Here is a 20,107-nt window from a genome sequence, read left to right on the forward strand (position 1 = left end):
GAATGATAGTTAAGAAGATGAAAATGATGGAATCGCATTTTTCATGTTAAATTTATGCAGGGTAAAAATTGAGAATTTTCTCCTCTTTTTTAGCAAATCAACTCGGATCTTCATGCACCCATCGACAAAGTTGTAGAGAACTGAATTTCCTACAAGAATCTCACACATGGACAATTTTGGGCAAGACCTGCGCCACTTGCTAACAAAATTCTGAAATGATGTTTTTCCCCATCAATTTTTAAGAATTTTGCCATGAAAACTTCAACGATCAAAAGCGACCCCTAAACTCAGGGATACCAGGTTGCTAGATTAATCTGTGAGTAGTAAATTTAGTGACAATTTTATATTTCTTCCAGACATTGTTAAATTTACGTAGGTTGTTTATTTTGTGAAGCTATGATGTATCAGGGTGTAATATGGTTGTATGGAAAAAAATAAAATTGTCCAAATCTAATGAGCACAGCAACTTTTTAGTTCCTTTTGGGGTCCTAAACAACTCCCCAAAGTTTGGGAACGATTGGTTTAGTCCTCACTTTGCGCAAAGCGATTCAATTTTCTATGGGAAGTTGTATGGGGAAACCCATTTTATTGGATTTTGATATTTATAAATTTCACGCATCACGCTGTACTTGAACCGGATTCATATTCGAATACTCTGAAAGATGCTCTACAACTTTCCCGAAGAGAGTATGGTGCTAACTTGCTCCTATAAAAAGATACAGCGTGTTCAAAACTCGTCTAAAATGTGTTTATTGCTCGAAAATCACGTTTTAGACGAGTTTTGAGGACGCTGTATCTTCTTTCATGGGCAAGTTAGCATCATACTCTCTTCGGGAAAGTTGTAGAGCACCTTCCAGAGCATCGGAATACGAATCCGGTTGTAGTACAGCGTGAAACTTGGATTTTTTAAATATTAAAATTCAAAAAAATGATTTTTCCCATACAAATTTATATGGAAAATTGAATCGCTTTGCGCAAAGTGAGGACTAAACCAATCATTCCCAAACTTTGGGGAGTTGTTTAGGACCCCAAAAGGAACTGAAAAAATGCTGTGCTGGAAAATCGATGTTGATATTACACCCTAATGATGTATACATAGTGAAAATACAACATTTTTGAAGACAATGTTGCTCATTGATTTGAGGAAAAAGAGATTGGCCGGTTTTTCCAGTATTTTTTTCTGTCCAAACCTTGTAACTCTGCCAAAACCTTAACAGATTTTTCTCAAAATTGGCACAGTCAATTATTTTTGCCTAAAGAATAGAACCAGAGGGTATCTCTAGAGATTGACCAAAATTTTCAATTTTTCTTGTCACCCTTAAGTACACATGTAAGCACAAAGTGAAACAAACATAATTAAAATTTTACGTATATTTCCATATTTAAATTTGCTACTTCAGTCATCCTTCACTCTGTGTTACTTTTCACTAGTCGGCACTGGACTCTTTTTGCTAGATTTACTCTCGAACAACTCCTTCAATGCCACATTCGCCGGAAGTTCGATCAGCAGGCACAGCAATGCACCGTACAGAAACGTCCTCATCCAAATCGTTAGGAAGAAGTCGAACTAAGATGGGAGATTGAGGTTAGACACTCGTTGGCGACATTTGAAGACAAATTGGTACTTACAATACCCCGTATGCTGAAGTAGATCGGTTGCTTGGCGGATCCGAGCACCTGCATGATCACGGTCACGTGGATCAGGTAGAAGCTGTAGCAAAGCTTTCCGAGTACCGCGAAGATCGGATGGCTGAAGAAGGTTCGGAAGCGGGACCGTGCGATGGACAGGGCCGTCCGCAGCTGCATGATCGTGCTGAGTAGACCCCAAGCGTGCTTGAACCAGGTGGCGTACAGGGCCAGGAAGAGCGCCGGCAGCGTCGCTTGGTTCTGGACTACCCACGCCCCGGTGAAGAGTGACAGGAAGTACAGCACGATGAGGATCCACAGGACCGTCCATTGGAGTTGGAGCTTGAAGAAGGAGGACCGGGCCTCTCGGAAGCGGTAGTACAGAAATCCGGCCCACATTCCGGCAAAGTACACGGTGATGTTCATGTGGAACGGGATGTACAGCTGGAAGTAGCCGTGGCCAAAGTTGTAGTCGTTGTATAGTTTGAGGTTTTTGGACATGAGCGGGGGGAGGTTCTTGGCGTAGGTGACAATGGCGACGCAGCAGATGCCCCAGAGGATGCCGGCGGTGAGGAGGTACTTTTTTAGCGGTGGCCAGCGCCAGATGAGCGTGAGGGTGGTGATTCCGAGCAGGAAGAGCTGCATGTCCGCCGAGAGGTACCACGTTTGGAGGAGGCACTGAAAGGAGGGGGGGGGGGGGTGTTAAGTTATGACGACTTTTTTTTTGGTTGGGTCACTCACCGGTTGCTCCGGCGCGACGTAGTTGTTGACAAACAGCAGATTGTTCCACCACCACTTGCGGCACTGGGTCTGCGACTCGCCAATCATCTGCTGGGCCAGCGGGCCGACCATAAAGCGTCGCGTAATGGACACCTCCAGCAGCAGGATGAACGCGTACGCTGGCACGATCCGGTACAACCGGGCCCGCAACCGGTCCAGCCAGTACCGGGCCTCAAAGTGGGGGTTCTTGCGGGTGTGCTCGAGGAAGTTGATCGTCAGCAGCATGCCCGAGATCGAGAAGAACGTCTGGACGTAATTCTGGAACTCGGCCACGTACAGCATGACCGGCGGCCGGTGCAGTATGTGTTCGGTAGCGTCCGGGTTGACCTTGGGCATCTTGGCCAGCGCTAGCACGATGTGAAGCAGGACGACCCGCATCATCTGGATGAAGCGGAACGACTCAAGGAAGCTTAGATCTTGACGGATTTCCGTGTTCAAGGGTTCTCGTAGTCGACGGATGTTCCGTGGGAAGGAGAAGGCCGTCCTTAAGTTATCTTGACTAGTTTTGTGTGGCGTTGAGAAGTAATTTTGGGGAAACTTTTGAGCCGTTTGCAGCGTCAGATCGTACGCGGTGGAGTAGATCACCAGGATGGCGATAATGATTACGACTAGGATGAAGATTACCCCGAGAACATCTGGAACAACAAACTTGGTTGAATCGTGGAAGGCATCAAATCTAGATCATCCTACCTAAAGGCGGTGTCTCATTGGTCTTGTTGTAACAGTAGTACACCTGAACATCCGGTTCAATCTGCAGGTCGTAACCATCTTTCAGCTGTTGCCCTATGCAGGCCCGGAACAGTTCGGCGTACGAGTGATCCCCCTCGTGGTGGGACTCCCCTGCGTACAGGAACTTTTCGCAGTTTTGGACGCAAATGCCGCGCTCCACCATTCGATGGTCGTAGTGGCGGGTGTCCTCGGAGAATAGCTGGAAGCAAAGAGCGCAAAAAATAAAATCAATCGGTTTCGGATTCGGAAGGAAAGGGTTCAGAACAGGTTGTTCCCTCAAGGTTAATGCCAATCTAAACAGTATCGCTAAATTAGCAATGACACACCAATCGGGAGAAGGAGAAAATCAAATCACGAAGCTGCTTTTATGAGTCACGATGACGCAGTCAAAGTTTGGCAAAGCCGCTTAGCATCGTATTGTTTGTGATCGTTGAGTTTGAATGCAACGGCTCTGATGTGAAGGATGCATTTTATGAATCAAGCGGCATTGAGCTTTCGATTCTCTTTGCCGTGAGTTAATTAGCAGCTAGAATGTATTCATTGACTCTTGATGAATATTGTTATTGATTTTGGTTCTGTGCACCCAAATCTGTGATTGGTGAAAAGCGATGTAATCTCATGGGGATGACATTGAATTGCAGCTCTACTGCAAATTAGTGATGAGGTTATCGCACCAAATCAGAGTGGTTCAAAATGTTCTGCATTGCCATAGCCAGGGATTCAAACAATGCTGGTTGCTCATCGCTGAGTAAATTCCAGTTACATTTTCCAGAAATTATTTTTGATGCATTCGTTGAGTTTGTGGAACCCTACAAGATGATTCACAAATGATCATCATTTGATCAGTATTCAATTATTCTTGAGCAAACCTGGGCAATCTCGTTAATAACTACAGCAATGAGCAGTCAGCTTGTCCAGAATTGATAATTTGCATTTTGTTGAAATTTGTGCATCAAAAAAATCATTTTTAAGAATGAATTTTTGACAGTTAATAGAGAGCTCCTAGTGCCGATGCATGTCTGGTTGTCGATACTATCTAAACAAACAAGTTTGTCGAAGGGTTATAGCAAGATAAGATACTAATTAAACTTGCTTTTGAGTACGTTTAAAGTACTGCAAATTGTTGAGTATTCGTCCAAAAGTTTGTGGTTTTATCGTTTCAAACATTTTAAAACAGCTAAAAAATAGATCACATTAGAAATTTGTGTAAATAATTCAAACAATACCAATTTGTTGCCCAGACTCTTACGAACATGCTGGATTATAAAAAGTCTATGTTTGGAGCTAATGATAACGTGTTAAAAGTCTAATAATAGGTTGATAAAATTTACTAAAAGTCGATATCACATGAGAAGGTAGATCTAAAGAAAATAACTAGATAAGCAAATTGAACATTGAGAAAGAGGAGAGAACAAAGCACGAAACATGAGTAGAAAAAGCAGACTAATGCTTAAAACAGGATTTCAAAAAAGTTGAACCCTGGCTTGAGCTGATGGATAGAAGGGCAGCACAAATGATGCAATCCATAATTTAGGCTGCATGGAATGTCGGGCCACTGTGGTTGAACGGTTTGAATCGGGTCATAATTTTACCAGCAAGCTGATTTGCATACAAACTGGTTTAATTCGAGTTTAGTCCAGGGCTCCCGATTCTCCCTGGCAAGCCCCACCCACCACTCACACTGATATTCCGCCACAACTCCGAACCATCGTCCGGCCGAATCCTGGCCCGAACCACACAGTACACGTACTGCTCCCGGTACGTCATCCGACAATCCTCGTATTCATCGTACTGGAACAACTTCGGGAACTTTTGATACTCTTCAGCTGCAAAAAAAAAAAACCCCAGAGGAAATTAGATCACCATCACAACGCATCCCCAAACAGATTTCGCAAATCTTACGATCGATAAACCGGTCACTTTTCACCGCCAAAATTCCCCACCGCATCAGTGCTGCCAGCTGCAGCATCCAAACGGTACGCCAACGAACCATCTCTCGGCAAAAAGGTCACGTCCTGGGAGGAGGGGCTTGTGCCCACCGCACCGTCAGACCTTAAAGTTTTAGCACCTTAATATATCCGTTGATCACGCCAAAGTTTTGCAAACGATCCGGTCGCGACGAGCTTTCGATTCGGACTGTGGTGCAAAAAAAGACCCAAGTTCTCACCGTTGCGAATCGTGAGGCAAAACTCAGAGGAAGTTCTCATGGTGGTGGCGCGCAGAGTGGAGCGGCGGGTCGAGAAATTTTGGCAAAATTTTGAAACGAATCCAGCATCTGAAGCTGCAAACCTACCACAATGAATATTTATTAGGTATCGCAAAAAAAACCGGTGTCGTCTCGTGATCGACCCGTGTCGAGGAACGGGTTTTGGGAGCGATCTTTTGCGGAAGAAGTTTATTAATACTGCTGGAAATACCGGTGCCTGGTGATAATTTTAGCAATTTTATTCGAATTGTGAAGGTGGACCAGGTGAGCGAATATTCGGGAGCGGTGAAGATATGCAATTTTGAAAGATTTGGTTTAAAAAAGACTTGACTATTTCAAGTTCATTTGACGATGAACCAGTCTAACAGCAAAACTCAGAAGCTTGATTGTTTTTATGTCAATATTTGTAAATCTAAAAAAATCATCATCTTGATTATTCGGCGGAATATCTTTTTCACTACTACACTAGCTAGTGTAACGTCACACGTCGAAATATGACCTGTCACATTTTGTAGATGGGCAATGTATGTAAACAAAGTGAAATAAATATTTTTAAGTGGCGCTGACAAGGAAATTCACAAAAAATCATCAGCAGATTGATTTTTTTTTGAGAAGTTCGGGAGCGATTTTCTTCTCCGTGATTTGCCTCCTCTCTCTTTCGCGGGTGAAGAATGTTCGCAAGCGAAATTGATTTTTTTTGCGATTATTCCATCCCTGGTCACAACTTTCCGAAAATTAATTCTTTTTATGCTTCTCATTCAGCACTTGAAGAACTTAAAATCTATTTCTTTTACTCCTATTTGCATAGTTTTAGAGGTCTAGATCAAACATTTACTAGTTCATTGGCAAAAAAGCTGTATTAAAACTCATCTCATCGCTCAATATTGCTAGCGTGAAAAAAAGCTTCAATAAATCAATAAATTTGAAGAATCGTTCCGCCCTAAACCAAACTACAGTGACTTGCTTCCAAACAGTCGGTAGTAGCACCTAGCTTGATGAATTAATTAAAAATCGCCAAAGCACCATCAAACACCTCCAACAGTTTAAACATTTTGCTCACATTTTTTTTTGTTCTTTTCTTCTTCTCTACTTACAGGTAAGCTTGAAGCTTTTAGCCCGGGCGCGTTGAGGCGCAGCTGCCGACTTAGACAACAATTAATCATGGTTTGCAAAGTTCGCGCCACACCGCGCCGCTGGTTTAGTCATTCCGCTTCCGAGACTGACCGGCAATGAAAGCAACCGACAACTGTCAGGTTAGACGACGATTAGCTGGAATCGTAACACCGGTGACAAACAGTGCACTGCAGTGCTTGGATCTGGAATAAATTGTTCTGTTTTGCGCCAGCAAACTGAGTCAAGGTTGTGGGAAAGAGGTGGGAAGTTTTGACAGTTTTTGAATAACATGAAAGTTTTTGTAGACAATAGAAACATTGGCAAGCATTTTGAGCGACAAAAATGTAAATTTGAATTGCTGCAGTTGAATCCAACGCCAAATTAGACATACCGTTAATTGTATGCCAATTTCGGCACTTGTAAAACTGTAAAATTCATGCAACTGACAGAAGCTCGTTCCCAAAACTGCGCCTTAATGGTATGCAACCCGCAAAATTCCTGTATAATTAATATTTAGCACTAGCACCCCTCACACAAACACCAACAATGCAAACATACACCAACCCAAATGTTTATATGTTTACCACTTGGCACCTAAATTTATGCAAAGTTGGACGCGCACATACACACTGACGTCGCGTACGTGTGCGCTGCTGCTGATGACGGGCTATTGTTGGACAACAACATTGTCAACGCACCTAACCACTGCTGCCGCGTGTGGCTGAAAACCGCGGGCCAAACAATAGCCGATAGTGTCATAACGCCGCTGTCATACTCTTCTGGAGTAATGTCGGCTTGAGAAATTTATTGTGTTTAGCCATGCAAAATCATGTTTTCTTTATTCTTGAGTCAAGGAGTTTTTTTCGAACAACTTTTGTACTAAAAATTTCAAATTTTTCAGTTCAGCCTATGGTAATTCTCTACTAACTCACACGAAATCGGGAAAAGTTGCCCCGACCCCTTTTCGATTTGCGTGAAACTTTGTCCTAAGGGATAACTTTTGTTCCTGATCACGATTCCGAGGTCCGTTTTTTGATATCTAGTGACGGAGGGGCAGTATGACCCCTTCCATTTTTGAACATGCGAAAAAAGAGGTGTTTTTCAATAATTTGCAGCTTGAAACGGTGATGAGGTAGAAATTTGGTGTCAAAGGGACTTTTATGTAAAATTAGACGCCCGATTTGATGGCGTACTCAGAATTCCGAATAAACGTATTTTTCATCGAAAAAAACACTATAAATGTACTTTTGGAATCTATAAAATTTAATGTATTTTGGAATCTATATTGACCCAGAAGGGTCATTTTTTCATTTAGAACAAAATTTTTCATTTTAAAATTTCGTGTTTTATTCTAACTTTTCAGGGTTATTTTTTAGAGTGTAAGATTGTTGTACAAAGTTGTAGAGCAGACAATTACAAACATTTTGATATGTAAACATAAGGGGTTTGCTTATAAACATCACGAGTTATCGCGATTTTACGAAAAAAATGTTTTGAAAAAGTTACTTTTTGCGTTTCTATTTGTTTCGTCGTCCGTGTCTGTCGCGGGTGACCATGAACGGCCATAATCAATGACGACCAACTTTTTCAAAACTTTTTTTCGTAAAATCGCGATAACTCGTGATGTTTATGAGCAGACCCCTTATGTCAATAAATCAAAATTTTTGTAATTGTCTGCTCTACAACTTTGTAAAACATTGTTACACTCTAAAAAATAACCCTGAAAAGTTAGAAAAAACACGAAATTTTAAAATGAAAAATTTTGATCTAAATGAAAAAATGACCCTTCTGGGTCAATGTAGATTTGAAAAGTACATTAAATTTCCCATAAAATGACATATTCCAGAAAAATTTACAGTCGAGTAACGAAAAATGGGAGAATTTTTAAAACTTTTTTAGTGTTTTTTTCGATGAAAAATACGTTTTTTTCGGAATTCTGAGTACGCCATCAAATCGGGTGTCGAATTTTACATAAAAGTCCCTTTGACACCAAATTTCTATCTCATCACCGTTACAGGCTGCAAATTATTGAAAAACACCTATTTTTTTCGCATGTTCAAAAACTGAAGGGGTCGTACCGCCCCTCCGTCACGAGGTATCAAAAAACGGACCTCGGATTCATTATTAGGGACCAAAGTTATCCCTTAGGACAAAGTTTAACGCAAATCCAAGAGGGGTCTGGGCAACTGCTTGAAGTGTCCGATACGACTAATTAAACACGCGTTTAGTACTAGGTTAAAACTTTATTAAATCTAGGTATAAGTTTACAATGGACGTCTTGACTCGACGACGGACGACGACAGAAGAGAGCGACTCTTCACTTGGGTTGTTCGACTGAGCTCTTTGCTATAATATAGCACTACAATTTCGACTACCTACTTCAGATTACACTTCTGCAAGTTGGTACTATTTTATAGTACCGAGGGATACTAAACTGCTGTGTGAATTGACGAAGAATACTATCAGAGACAAACAGAAACTAAACAAGATAAATGCAAATTAAAATACTTAAAATTTAACAAGAGATATGTAAAACAAGTGAAGTTAAGTTTTTCGTAGAACAAAAGTTGCGCAGAAAGACGTCCTAAGCAAGGTAGAAATAGAAATTTTCGAACAAAAAGTGGGCAGTAGAGGGTTAAACCATTTGCTTTTATGTAGCAACAAAATGTGTCAAAATTATTCACAAAAACCTCTTTTTTTCAACAAATCATATCTCCGCGCCATTTCATCTGATTTTAGTTGTCTGAGACGCAAAAGAAAGCGTATGAGTTTGGCTTTTTGGGAAAAATAAAAATCTAGCTTAACATTTCAAAAAGTCACATAAAAACTTAATATGGCGTTTTGACCGTGTCTGGACCAAAGAGCCTTTGTCTGAAAATATTTTTATCGGATTCCTCGGAAAATTTCACATAACATTAAAAAAATTGGCGATGTTGAACCGTGTGTTTCAGAGATATGATTTTTTGAAAATAAAAACTGAGTTTTTCGACGCGCCACGCGCAAAAACGGAAAATCGACAAAATCGGCAAATAATCAACTTTTTTCACTAAAACTACGATAACTTTAAAATTTCAGCAATGACCTATAGATGTTTGGGTATCAATATTTTCGTAATCGAAAGACGCAACTTTTGGTTTCTTAACATCTATAGGCCATCGCTGAAATTTGAAAGTAATCGCTGTTTTAGTGAAAAAAAAAATGTTTTTTTTGCCGATTTCGTCATTTTTCCGTTTTTGCGCGTGGTGCGTCGAAAAACTCAGTTTTTATCTAATCTAATCTAATCTAATCTAACACAAACGCAGCCAGTCCGATGAAAGCATGCTGGAAAGTCTTGTGATTAGATTACCCCCCAAGCACTTTTCTTGTCATTATTAATAATTGCAGTACATCCGAGAACACCCAAAAATGTATTGCAAAAATTAAAGCGGCCAGCCCTACTACGTTGTGTTTACCGCAGAGAGGATTCTGAGAACGGATCACATTTCACAGAATCTACAGGGAAGGAAGGATGCGTGGACATACCGTACCAAACGCTCATGTTTACAGTTTCATATGTGTTTTGTATGATGTGTTAAGTGTAAAATATAGTGTGGTTATATAATCAAATAAATATAATAATGCAATATAATGATCATTTAATAAAATCCCTTCACCTATATATAATAACCAAGCACCCAAGCACACAAACAGCGAAACAATAGAAATGAAAATGAGCATGCAAAAACAAGACAACGCGTCCCCGTGGTCAGCGCACTAAACGCGTCGAAAAACTCAGTTTTTATTTTCAAAAAATCATATCTCTGAAACGTACGGTTCGACATCGTCAATTTTTTGATATGATGGAATTGCTATGTGAGGAAGGCTTCAACCACCTTAGAATGGTATTAGTAATGTTTTTTGCGTTATTTTGTTTGACAGTTCCAGCATTTTTGTTTTCGACGAAATAATCTTGGTCGCATTTGCGTCAAGAGATTTAAGCAGACAATTTTATGACGGTAATCGATGTCGTTATCAAATTGGTGAGATCAAACAATCAAGATTTTTTTTTCATAAAATTATTTTTATTAGGTCCTTTTTGGTACTGGGACCTGGTTAGAACCGAGTCGGCTTTTGTAATTACATTTTACTTAATAATTACAGAGGATCTTGCGAAACAATCACGATGATGATGGCGACTTTATTTATAACTTCACACGATCTCGCAATGTAGTTAACATGAGTTTGAGTTTGAATTTAATCTAATGTACTGAATATCTTCACCAAAATAAATCAGCTAGTGCTGGATGGAGGTAACAAAGAAATGGTTTTGTTCTTCACTATTCTGTATCATAATTTTTAATAACTTTTCTGTGGCAAAGGTTGACATCATAGTCAACAATTGTGATAAAAACAATTAAAAAGAATCAAGATGAGTATGGTACTTGCAGAAGGATTTTTGTCAAAAAATTCCAGACAGTGATGTCAGATCGTTAATTGCGCAGATTTGGCAACCCTGTCTCTTCTTTTGTAATATTGTCCTATTTTTTTTGTAAAAAGACAAAAAAAAACAATTGATCTGGCCCAACATTTGCGTAATAATATTTTGAGTTTTAAATGTATGCATAACAAGACAGTAACACTGCTGAAAATTTCTCCAGGCATCTTCTTCTTACTTGTTGTTAATCCCACAAGAAACTGTTTATTTATCTAAATTAGTGCCTTGCTCCTGTTCTTCCTCAAGCGCACGCCATCCCTTCAAAGACAAAAGGGGTCCCTTGAAAGCGCCAAGGGTTTAGGCCTCTAATTAGCACCGGCGTCCAATCTTGGTAAAATCTTGCCCCCTCCAAGACGAAACTCCATCTCGGCAAACAGTGTGGCGCGAGCTTCCGCTTCGGTTGCGCACTAGTTGTGCTGTTATTAAAATTAAGTAAACGAAAATTAAAACTTATCATCAGCATCCTTCCGGCACCCTTATTAGTGCGTGGTGGGGTAGGTTTTGAGTTTGTTTACTCGTGAAACTACTTACTTGAGTTTCGTGTCGCCTATGAAAACTAAGGATCTTTGAACAAAGCTGTACCAGTGGTGTGGAAATGTCTGCCTAAAAAAACTTTTATTTAAGTTTTAAATTAAAGTCAATCGTGTGAAACACTCTCAATGTAAAGCTAAGAACTCATTTGGTTGAAAGCTTCAAAATCTCAAACCAATATTCTTCCTTAAATCGTGTTAAGAAAAAGTCGTTTTGTCTTGAAATTTCCATCACTGGCCCAAACCTTGCCTAAAGATAGCACTAGCGATAGTTTGCCCTCACGGAGAAAGCATCCCGTCTAATGAGCCCAAGGGATTCGGGTTGTTGTACCAACACTGACAAAGGGCGACCAAAAGTGCGAATTAATCCTTTAATTACTAAAGTTTTGGTGCGTGCGTGCGTGCGTATAAACGTCCATAAACACCCCCGCAAACTGGCACAAACTTTACTTCCAACTGGAATTAGAACGGACTGCTGTTTCGCGTTTCTTGAGAGAAAGTTTGGTCCTTATAAATGGGAGAATAATTTTGGGTTCTAGTTTATGGCAGTACAACTTGCGGTCACCCAGCTTGAAGTTGATGATTCTGAAAAGTTAACATCAATTTGAAACTATGGAATAACTCGACTGATTTTGTTATTTTTTTGTGCTTACTGTGTTTAAGGCCAGGTGAATGTGCTTCTCTCGGTGCAAAACAAAAACCTTAATTTAGACTCTTCTATTAATGTAAGCTTCTCAATTATCAAAATAATTTTATCTGGTTTTCGTGGCATTTTTAAGTTTCTGGAAAAAAATCTATCGCGGAAAAAAAATCTCCAAATGAGCAACTCTCTACGAAATCGGCCGATTTCCACTATTTTTATTTTTTGTATTTTTTTATTTGACTTAAACTTTGTGGGGGCCTTCCCTATGACCAAATAAGCTATTTTGCGTCATTGGTTCATCCATACAAGTCTCCATACAATTTTGGCTGCTGTCCATACAAAAATGATATGTAAATATTCAAACAGCTGTAACTTTTGAATAAATTTTCTGATCAATTTGGCGTCTTCGGCAAAGTTGTAGGTATTGTTGAAAACTTTTGAGAAAAAAATAGGTACACGGAAAAAAAATTGCAGATTTTTTTATCAACTTTTTTTTTCACTAAAACTTCCCAAAATACGTATTTTTTTTTATTTTTAAGATTTTTTGATATGTTTTAGGGGACAAAAATCCGCAACTTTTGAGCCATAGAGAATCATGGTTAAAAAATCTGCCGCCGAGTTATGATTTTTTGAAAAAATAGTGATTTTTGGAAAAAAATGAAGTATCATGCAAAAACAAGTTTGACATTATTTTTTAATGCAAAATTGAATTTGCAATCGAAAAGTACTTTACAGATTTTTTGAAAAAGGGCTCCGTTTTCAAGAGATAGCCACCGAAAGTTTGATTTTAGCGAAATATTTACAGTTTTTCAATTTTTAAAAATAGTAATCATAAGTGACCATTTCTAAAAATATTTTTTTGAGAAGTTCAGAAAATTTGCTATAAAATTGTCTAAGAGACATTGAAGATTGGACCTCGGGTTGCTGAGATAGAGCCGCTTTAAGAAAAAGAAACACGAAAATTGAAGTTTTCTTAATCTCACCAAAACAACCCACCATTTTCTAATGACCATATCTCAGCAATTAATGGTCCGATTTTCAATGTTAAATATAAAACATTCGTGAAATTTTCCGATCTTTTCGAAAAAAATATTTTGAATTTTTTTAAATCAAGACTTTTTTTTTAAATGGGCGTAATATTCAATTTTTGGCCCTTTTGAAATGTTAGTCTTGATTTAAAAAAAATCAAAATATTTTTTTCGAAAAGATCGGAAACGAATGTTTCATTTATTAACATTGAAAATCGGACCATTATTTGCTGAGATATCGTCATTAGAAAATGGTGGGTTATTTTGGTGAGATTTAGAAAACTTCAATTTTCGTGTTTCTTTTTCTTAAAGCGGCTCTATCTCAGCAACCCGAGGTCCAATCTTCAATGTCTCTTAGACAATTTTGTGGCAAATTTTATGAACTTCGGTTTTGGTAGAGAATTGCTCAAATAATTAGCAATTTTTTTCCAATTTATATTCTGCACTTTGTTTTTTTGGTTGAATCTTTTTTTTCTAACTTTCTATAAGCAAAGACAAGTTTTGCATCATAAGTTTAAAAGAACTCTCAGTACAGTTTTGGAAATTGTCCATTAAAAAATCATGAATCTGTATTTTAAAAACAAAGTTTCTGATCAATTTGGTGTCTTGTTCAAAGTAGTTTATTGTTTGAGACCCCTGAAAAAAAAAGAAACACTTTTAAAACATCATTTTTGAAAAAAAACTTTTTTATTATATGTTTTGTTTTTAATATCGAGCTCTGTTTCCATGTTTTAGCCATATATTTTATTTTTTCACTTGTGCAAATCATGACCAAGATTGACCACTTCTGAAAAATAAAATCAAGCAGGCGAGAAAATTTTCATCAAATTTTCTTAATCACTGAAATCACTGCGACCAATTATAGGAAATTGTATTGACACCGGGGATTGCAGCACTGGTTGCCTCAGAAAAAAAGCATACAAGGAAAATGAAGTTAATATGATTTTTTGTTTTTTTTTTAGTCAACTCTAACATTTGAAAAGTGTTAAACTCAATTTAAAAAGCTGTTTCGCAACAAATACAAAAAAAATGCTTTTAAAAAATATTTTTAAAAACTATTCCTGAATACCTTATGCAGTAATTGTACTTATGCTACTGCCAATAAAAAATCAGTATAACAATGAATTCATGATAAAAAAATAATCCCTGATAAACAATAATCTACGATGTGATCTACATAGTTTGGAATCGGTTGAACAAGTATTTCAAAAAGTTTTTTCCTGATAATTTTTGGAAAAGAGGTCATATTGTTGTCTCATCGAAATTTACTATGGTGCATTGGGTATTCCTCTTTGTTTCATTTTAAATGATATTTATTGAAATTCTAATTTACTCTAAACTTCAATTGTTCATGCAGTTTGGTGCAGTAGCATACACAGCTAAAAAGTAGTAATCCAGCTGCGTGTAAAAGGCCTGGGTGTAAAATAAATATTGCATTATTTTATGCAATTTTATGTGATTTTACACCCTGAAATATGTAGCCCATCAGTATGGGAAACCTACTTGACCGAAATATCAAGCTCATATATGCGTTTATCCTTACAGCTTTTCATCGGTTTGATGGCCGAGTGGGCTAAGGCGCCAGTCCTTACAGTTGGTGCTGGGTTTGAATCCCGTCGGTCGCAACTTTTTTTTGTGTTTGCAAAAATTGTACATGCAGTGTGTAATATTAAGTGTTTATTTTGACGAAGGTGATGTGCATGCTTTTGCATGCGATTTTACCATCGGATTTTTTGCTGTGTATTGCATCTGTTAGAAATTTATCTCAATTGAAAGTTTATTTGTACGGTTTAGCAGGAAACCGCTCGCGATGCTTATCAATAATTAAATCCATTAAAAAAATGAATAAAACATTCATTGTCTAGCTCCTGTTTGAACAGCCCGGTTTGAGCCCCACTTTGATGTCGAAACTTTCTAAATTGCATTTTTTCACATTCACATTCCAATTTGGATCTGAAAAAAAATTCTCCCTAAAACCTGTCACTAACCACCAAAGAGACATCGCGCGTTTCGGGAAACGAACTTACACGGCTCACCAAGAGGAGGAAACGCAAACGTAATAAAAGTTGTATTTCTATAAATGAATATTAAAAAGCTTCACTTTTGCTGGGTAAACTCAACAGAAAAAAAAAACATGAAATCCGCCTGTTTGTTTGCTGCTGGTTCACGTCGAAATGTTTCCTCTCTTTTTTTTTTGGTTCGTTATTTCGATATGAATACCGCGTTTTCCAGCTCGATTTTCCCGCCGACCTGCTGCTCCGATCGTTTTCCCTGCAGCAGGACAAAACAAATATCCGGAGACCCCCCCCGGATCCGAGGGTTTTCCAAGTTATGCAACCAGCACACTACTGCTGCTACTGCCGACTGGTTGAGGCCGTAAAAGAAGTGTGCCATATGGCGCGCAACTGCAAGAAGGCAAGCGACTCTATCAGTACAGACTGCCGGAGGAGCAACTGCCATAAAATTGGATCATAAAGGGATGAAATTTCCATTGAAATCGAACACCGCCTTCCAGTTTCTTTGCAATCAACTTTTGGCTTTTGCCTTTCCATTCGGATGGAAGTCAAAATACAGATGTTGATAAGAAAAAATCGATGTTTTTCTTTTATAGACTGAGCTAAGGCCCACGATGTAATCAATTTGATTAAAAGGAGGAAGGGTATTTGTTTTTCATTCAGAAAACTGTAAACAATTTTAAAAATTTGAAAACCGTCATTGATTAGTGTTTGTGTAACCTAACACAATAAAAAAAAAAGTGAAAATAAGGTTTTTTTGCAATTTTGTGAAACATGTCAGCACTGAAAATCGACGATCTCATTTTTTAGAAAATCTTCAAAGTGATTCTTCTTCTTGAAGTGAGCAAAGTACTTCCCTCAAATACAAACAACGCTGGTAACATGACAGAACCCACACCTACCACCGAAAAAGAGTCTTCAAAGGAAAAAGTTTGCTGAAAAAGCACACAACCACCAGAAGATAAGCTCTCGGCGACGAAACACAAAAGAGCGTTCACCAGCGATTTTTTGTTTGCCATTTACACTCTGACTTACTTCTTTTTTTTTTTGCTTGCTTGGTTGGGTGCATTTTACGCCACAACTCAACCAAGCCACCGTTGGCGTGTATATCTGAAGTTGGGTGCACGGTGAAAAAATATTGGGGAAAAATTGTAATGTTTGAAGAAATTGAACCAAATCAAAACTTCATTCAAAAGTGTCTTATAAGTTCAAAACGTTAAAACAGATAATTTTCAAACTTAAAAAAAATAATGGTTTTGTGTTTGTTCTGTATGTGTGCATGTGCAGAAGATGCGAAGTGACAATATTGGATCCACTTTGACTGAACGATCACCGACGCTGTCAGCAAAAAGGGCAAACTACACAGCAAAAAATCCGATGGTAAAATCGCATGCAAAAGCATGCACATCACCTTCGTCAAAATAAACACTTAATATTACACACTGCATGTAAAATTTTTGTAAACACAAAAAAAAGTTGCAACCGACGGGATTCAAACCCAGCACCAACGGTACGGACTGGCGCCTTAGCCCGCTCGGCCATCAGACCGATGAAGAATGGAACGGATAAACGCATATATGAGCTTGACATTTTGGTCAAGTAGGTTTCCCATACTGATAGGCTACATATTTCAGGGTGTAAAATCACATAAAACTGCATAAAATAATGCAATATATATTTTACACCCAGGCTTTTTACACGCAGCTGGATTACTATTTTTTTAGCTGTGTACTTGTGTACGACAAACGTCTTCTTTTTTAAGCTTTTTATGTTTCATTTTGTTTGGTTCTTAAAAATTGCTATTTGTCTTATTTCCTAATCGATCTCATCTGATTTCAGTTTTTAGTAATATTGATAACAAACGATCGGGATTTTTTTATTGATTTTTTTTCGAAATCATAAAAAAATCACAAAACTACGTACACAGCTAAAAAAATAGTAATCCAGCTGCGTGTAAAAAGCCTGGGTGTAAAATATATATTGCATTATTTTATGCAGTTTTATGTGATTTTACACCCTGAAATATGTAGCCTATCAGTATGGGAAACCTACTTGACCAAAATGTCAAGCTCATATATGCGTTTATCCGTTCCATTCTTCATCGGTCTGATGGCCGAGCGGGCTAAGGCGCCAGTCCGTACCGTTGGTGCTGGGTTTGAATCCCGTCGGTTGCAACTTTTTTTTTGTGTTTACAAAAATTTTACATGCAGTGTGTAATATTAAGTGTTTATTTTGACGAAGGTGATGTGCATGCTTTTGCATGCGATTTTACCATCGGATTTTTTGCTGTGTATTTTTGAAACAAAAAAAAAAAAATGCTCAAAATTTCAGTTTTTTCACAATTTGGGTACCAAATGATCGAGATATTTTTTTTCGAAAATACGTAGTTTTGTGAAAATGTTGAGTATTTTCAAAAACTGTTGTTATTACATTTGAAATGCATGAAAAATTCCAATCATTTGATTCAAATATTTCAAAAATCTGAGTATCTTTGAAAAAACGTAATTCTTCTGTTAAAAAAATGTATGACATTCAAAAATGTATGACAAAAACACGATCATTTGATACCCATATTGCAATAACAAATATTTTGAGGTTTTGTTTAGAGTAAAAGATTGCATGTTCAAAATACAAGAAAAATATGTATTTTTGTGTAAATTTTCATGTCACTATTATTACAATGTATAGCTGCCATCATCCCGATTCAAAAACACTATATTTTTTTTGATGTTTGTATGATTTTTCATTCGATTATAGCGAATGACTCTCATATAGCAAAAATCCCATAGCCCCAATATGCGGTGCTGAACCGAGGTATGCGAAATTTGGTGTGCATTTGCGCCTTATTTGAGTGTTTTGTTTGTTTGCTTTTTTTCGTGAAATACGATGTTTTGTAAAAAATTGGGTTTCAATCATTTGGAGGCAATGAAAATGTAAAAAAATGAATTGTGAAATACTCACATTGAAAATTTAGAAAATTTGAGTGAAGTCCGGACTCGATTATCAAAAGTTTCGATTATAAGAAGAACGATGTTCCGATGGTTTAAATAGTTTTAATTATTTTTTTAGGTTTCTTTTTTCAACTTCAAATTCAAATTTTACTACACTACCTTTATCAAATTTCAATGGTTGATAAGCATTTTTCAATTTTCATCTTATTCATTTTGGCCACCATCCTTGATTTAAAATTTTAAATCACTTTAGCTTAGTTTCAGGACTCAACCATCAAAATATTTTTTTTGTGATTCGACAACACTGATTTGCAAAAAACAAAATAAGGGCGGTTCGTCGCACTTGCTTACAATCGTGAAATACGGTATTTAGTAAATAATTGAGTATTGACCAAGTTTACTAAAGTGAAAATGTATACAGAATTTTGTTCCGTTTGAAACATGTATTGAAAATTAAAAAAAAATGCAGTGAAAAATGTTTTGTATTTTCATTAGTTACGGTACAGTCATCCCACATATTCGGAACGGTTTCCAGATCGGCCAATGTTCAAAAAATCATAGCAAATCGATAATTGAACTTATTGATTCGCTTTTACCTTCATTTGAAAGCTTTTCATGCGATTTTTCGAATGCTGTATCGAACATCTGCAAATTTTAACTTTTATATGAAGTTTTTGAAGAATTACTTTGACCCTTGAATTCCACAAATTCGGAACAATTTTTTCTTACGAATGTAAACAAACTTTGGATCTCTCCAGGAGTACATATTTATTACCAAATAATGACTTCACACACTGAAACCAATGAAACTCAAGCTTAGTGATGTTTCATACATGGTTTGATAACTTTTTTTGTGAAAATATCAGTTAAATTCAAGTGTTCCACAATTGTGGGAGGCACAATAACATCCCACAATTATGAAACAGGCCATTTGGAGGCAGTGTTTTGCTGCTCTGCACAAAATAGTCTTGGTTTATAGTTTTTTGTTCAAAAAGTCCTACTTTTACTAGTGAAATAGTAAGATAATGTCCAAATAAAGGTTCTAAAAATAGTAAGGTCGACAGAAAAGCTACTTTTGGCATGCTATTGACAAATTATCATCAAAGTGTTCCGAATTTGTGGGTGTTCCGAATATGTGGGATGACTGTATTATGCAAAACAAATGAGTATAGGTCATTCAACTGAGTACACTTTTGGACTCGACCTTCACCGATTTGGACCAAACTTGGAGGGAACGTTCATCTATCGATAGTTAACAGAAATCCCATGTTTGGTGCTGATCTGACCATCCCTCTATTTTTGGCACCGCCCTCTTTTTTGGCGGTTTTCTAAAAAAAAAAATCTTTTAATCATAACTTTTCAAATACTTGAGCAAAAGACTTTCTACAGGTTGCCTTTTCAAGAAAATTGGCCAAGGAATTTGATAAAAATAAAATTTTAACCCTTAAATGCTCACTAATATTATATGTAATGTGCAAAGCATTACTTCAATAACATGAATTTCGGATTATTTGTAAATTAACCCGGCGTAAGTTCGAAGGTATAAACTAACAAACTGGTGAATAAAAAGTGACTGCTTTATTAAAATTTTCGGTTACATTATATGGTTCCTTAAATTAGGCGAGTAAGTTTTTTCTTATGATTAAAACCATTTCGGTTAGCTCAACTTCAACTAATTCTGACACCGTCAGCGACATCATATTTTAACTTTTTAAGTATTAACATTCTGTTTTGACATATTCCTTATATTTTGATTTGATTTATTTTATCACCATCGTGTTCCCCGGAAAATTTTACATAACAATCAATGTAGACCTCAAAATAAAATGAACTATTGGCGAGATACAGCGATTTTACTGAAAAAGTATGATTTTGCGCAGCACTTGGAAGTACATGGTGTACTTTTCAAAAAAAAAGGGATGAATCCCGCATAGTTCGGTTTTTATATGTGAGAAACTTATTTCGGATTTGAATTCATAGGATAGAGTGCAGCGCAAAATCAATCTTTTTTC

General features: G+C 37.4%; 2 protein-coding genes across 10 annotated transcripts in view; one reads left to right on the forward strand and one right to left on the reverse strand.

Moving 5' to 3' along the window:
* The window catches only part of LOC120415460 (complexin), a 488,836-nt gene that overhangs the window by 74,789 nt on the left and 393,940 nt on the right, over window positions 1-20,107 (forward strand). The gene's annotated exons all lie outside the window — the stretch shown is intronic.
* On the reverse strand, window positions 1,357-7,262 carry LOC120415844 (nose resistant to fluoxetine protein 6-like). Of its 3 annotated transcripts, none has more exons than XM_052710001.1 (5): window positions 5,038-5,440; window positions 4,816-4,961; window positions 3,097-3,334; window positions 2,368-3,041; window positions 1,357-2,070 (listed from the first exon to the last, which is right to left on the reverse strand). In XM_052710001.1, the coding sequence occupies exons 1-5, from the start codon at window positions 5,126-5,128 to the stop codon at window positions 1,552-1,554; spliced, it is 1,668 nt and encodes a 555-aa protein (XP_052565961.1). In that variant the 5' UTR covers window positions 5,129-5,440; the 3' UTR covers window positions 1,357-1,551. The 3 variants fall into 3 exon arrangements, with proteins under 3 accessions (XP_052565961.1, XP_052565956.1, XP_052565960.1); XM_052709996.1 differs by having other exon boundaries at window positions 1,357-2,304; window positions 5,038-5,432; XM_052710000.1 differs by lacking the exons at window positions 4,816-4,961; window positions 5,038-5,440 and adding an exon at window positions 6,436-7,262 and having other exon boundaries at window positions 1,357-2,304.

Source organism: Culex pipiens, chromosome 1 (genome assembly GCF_016801865.2).
Source record: "Culex pipiens pallens isolate TS chromosome 1, TS_CPP_V2, whole genome shotgun sequence".
Taxonomy (NCBI): Eukaryota; Metazoa; Arthropoda; class Insecta; order Diptera; family Culicidae; genus Culex; species Culex pipiens.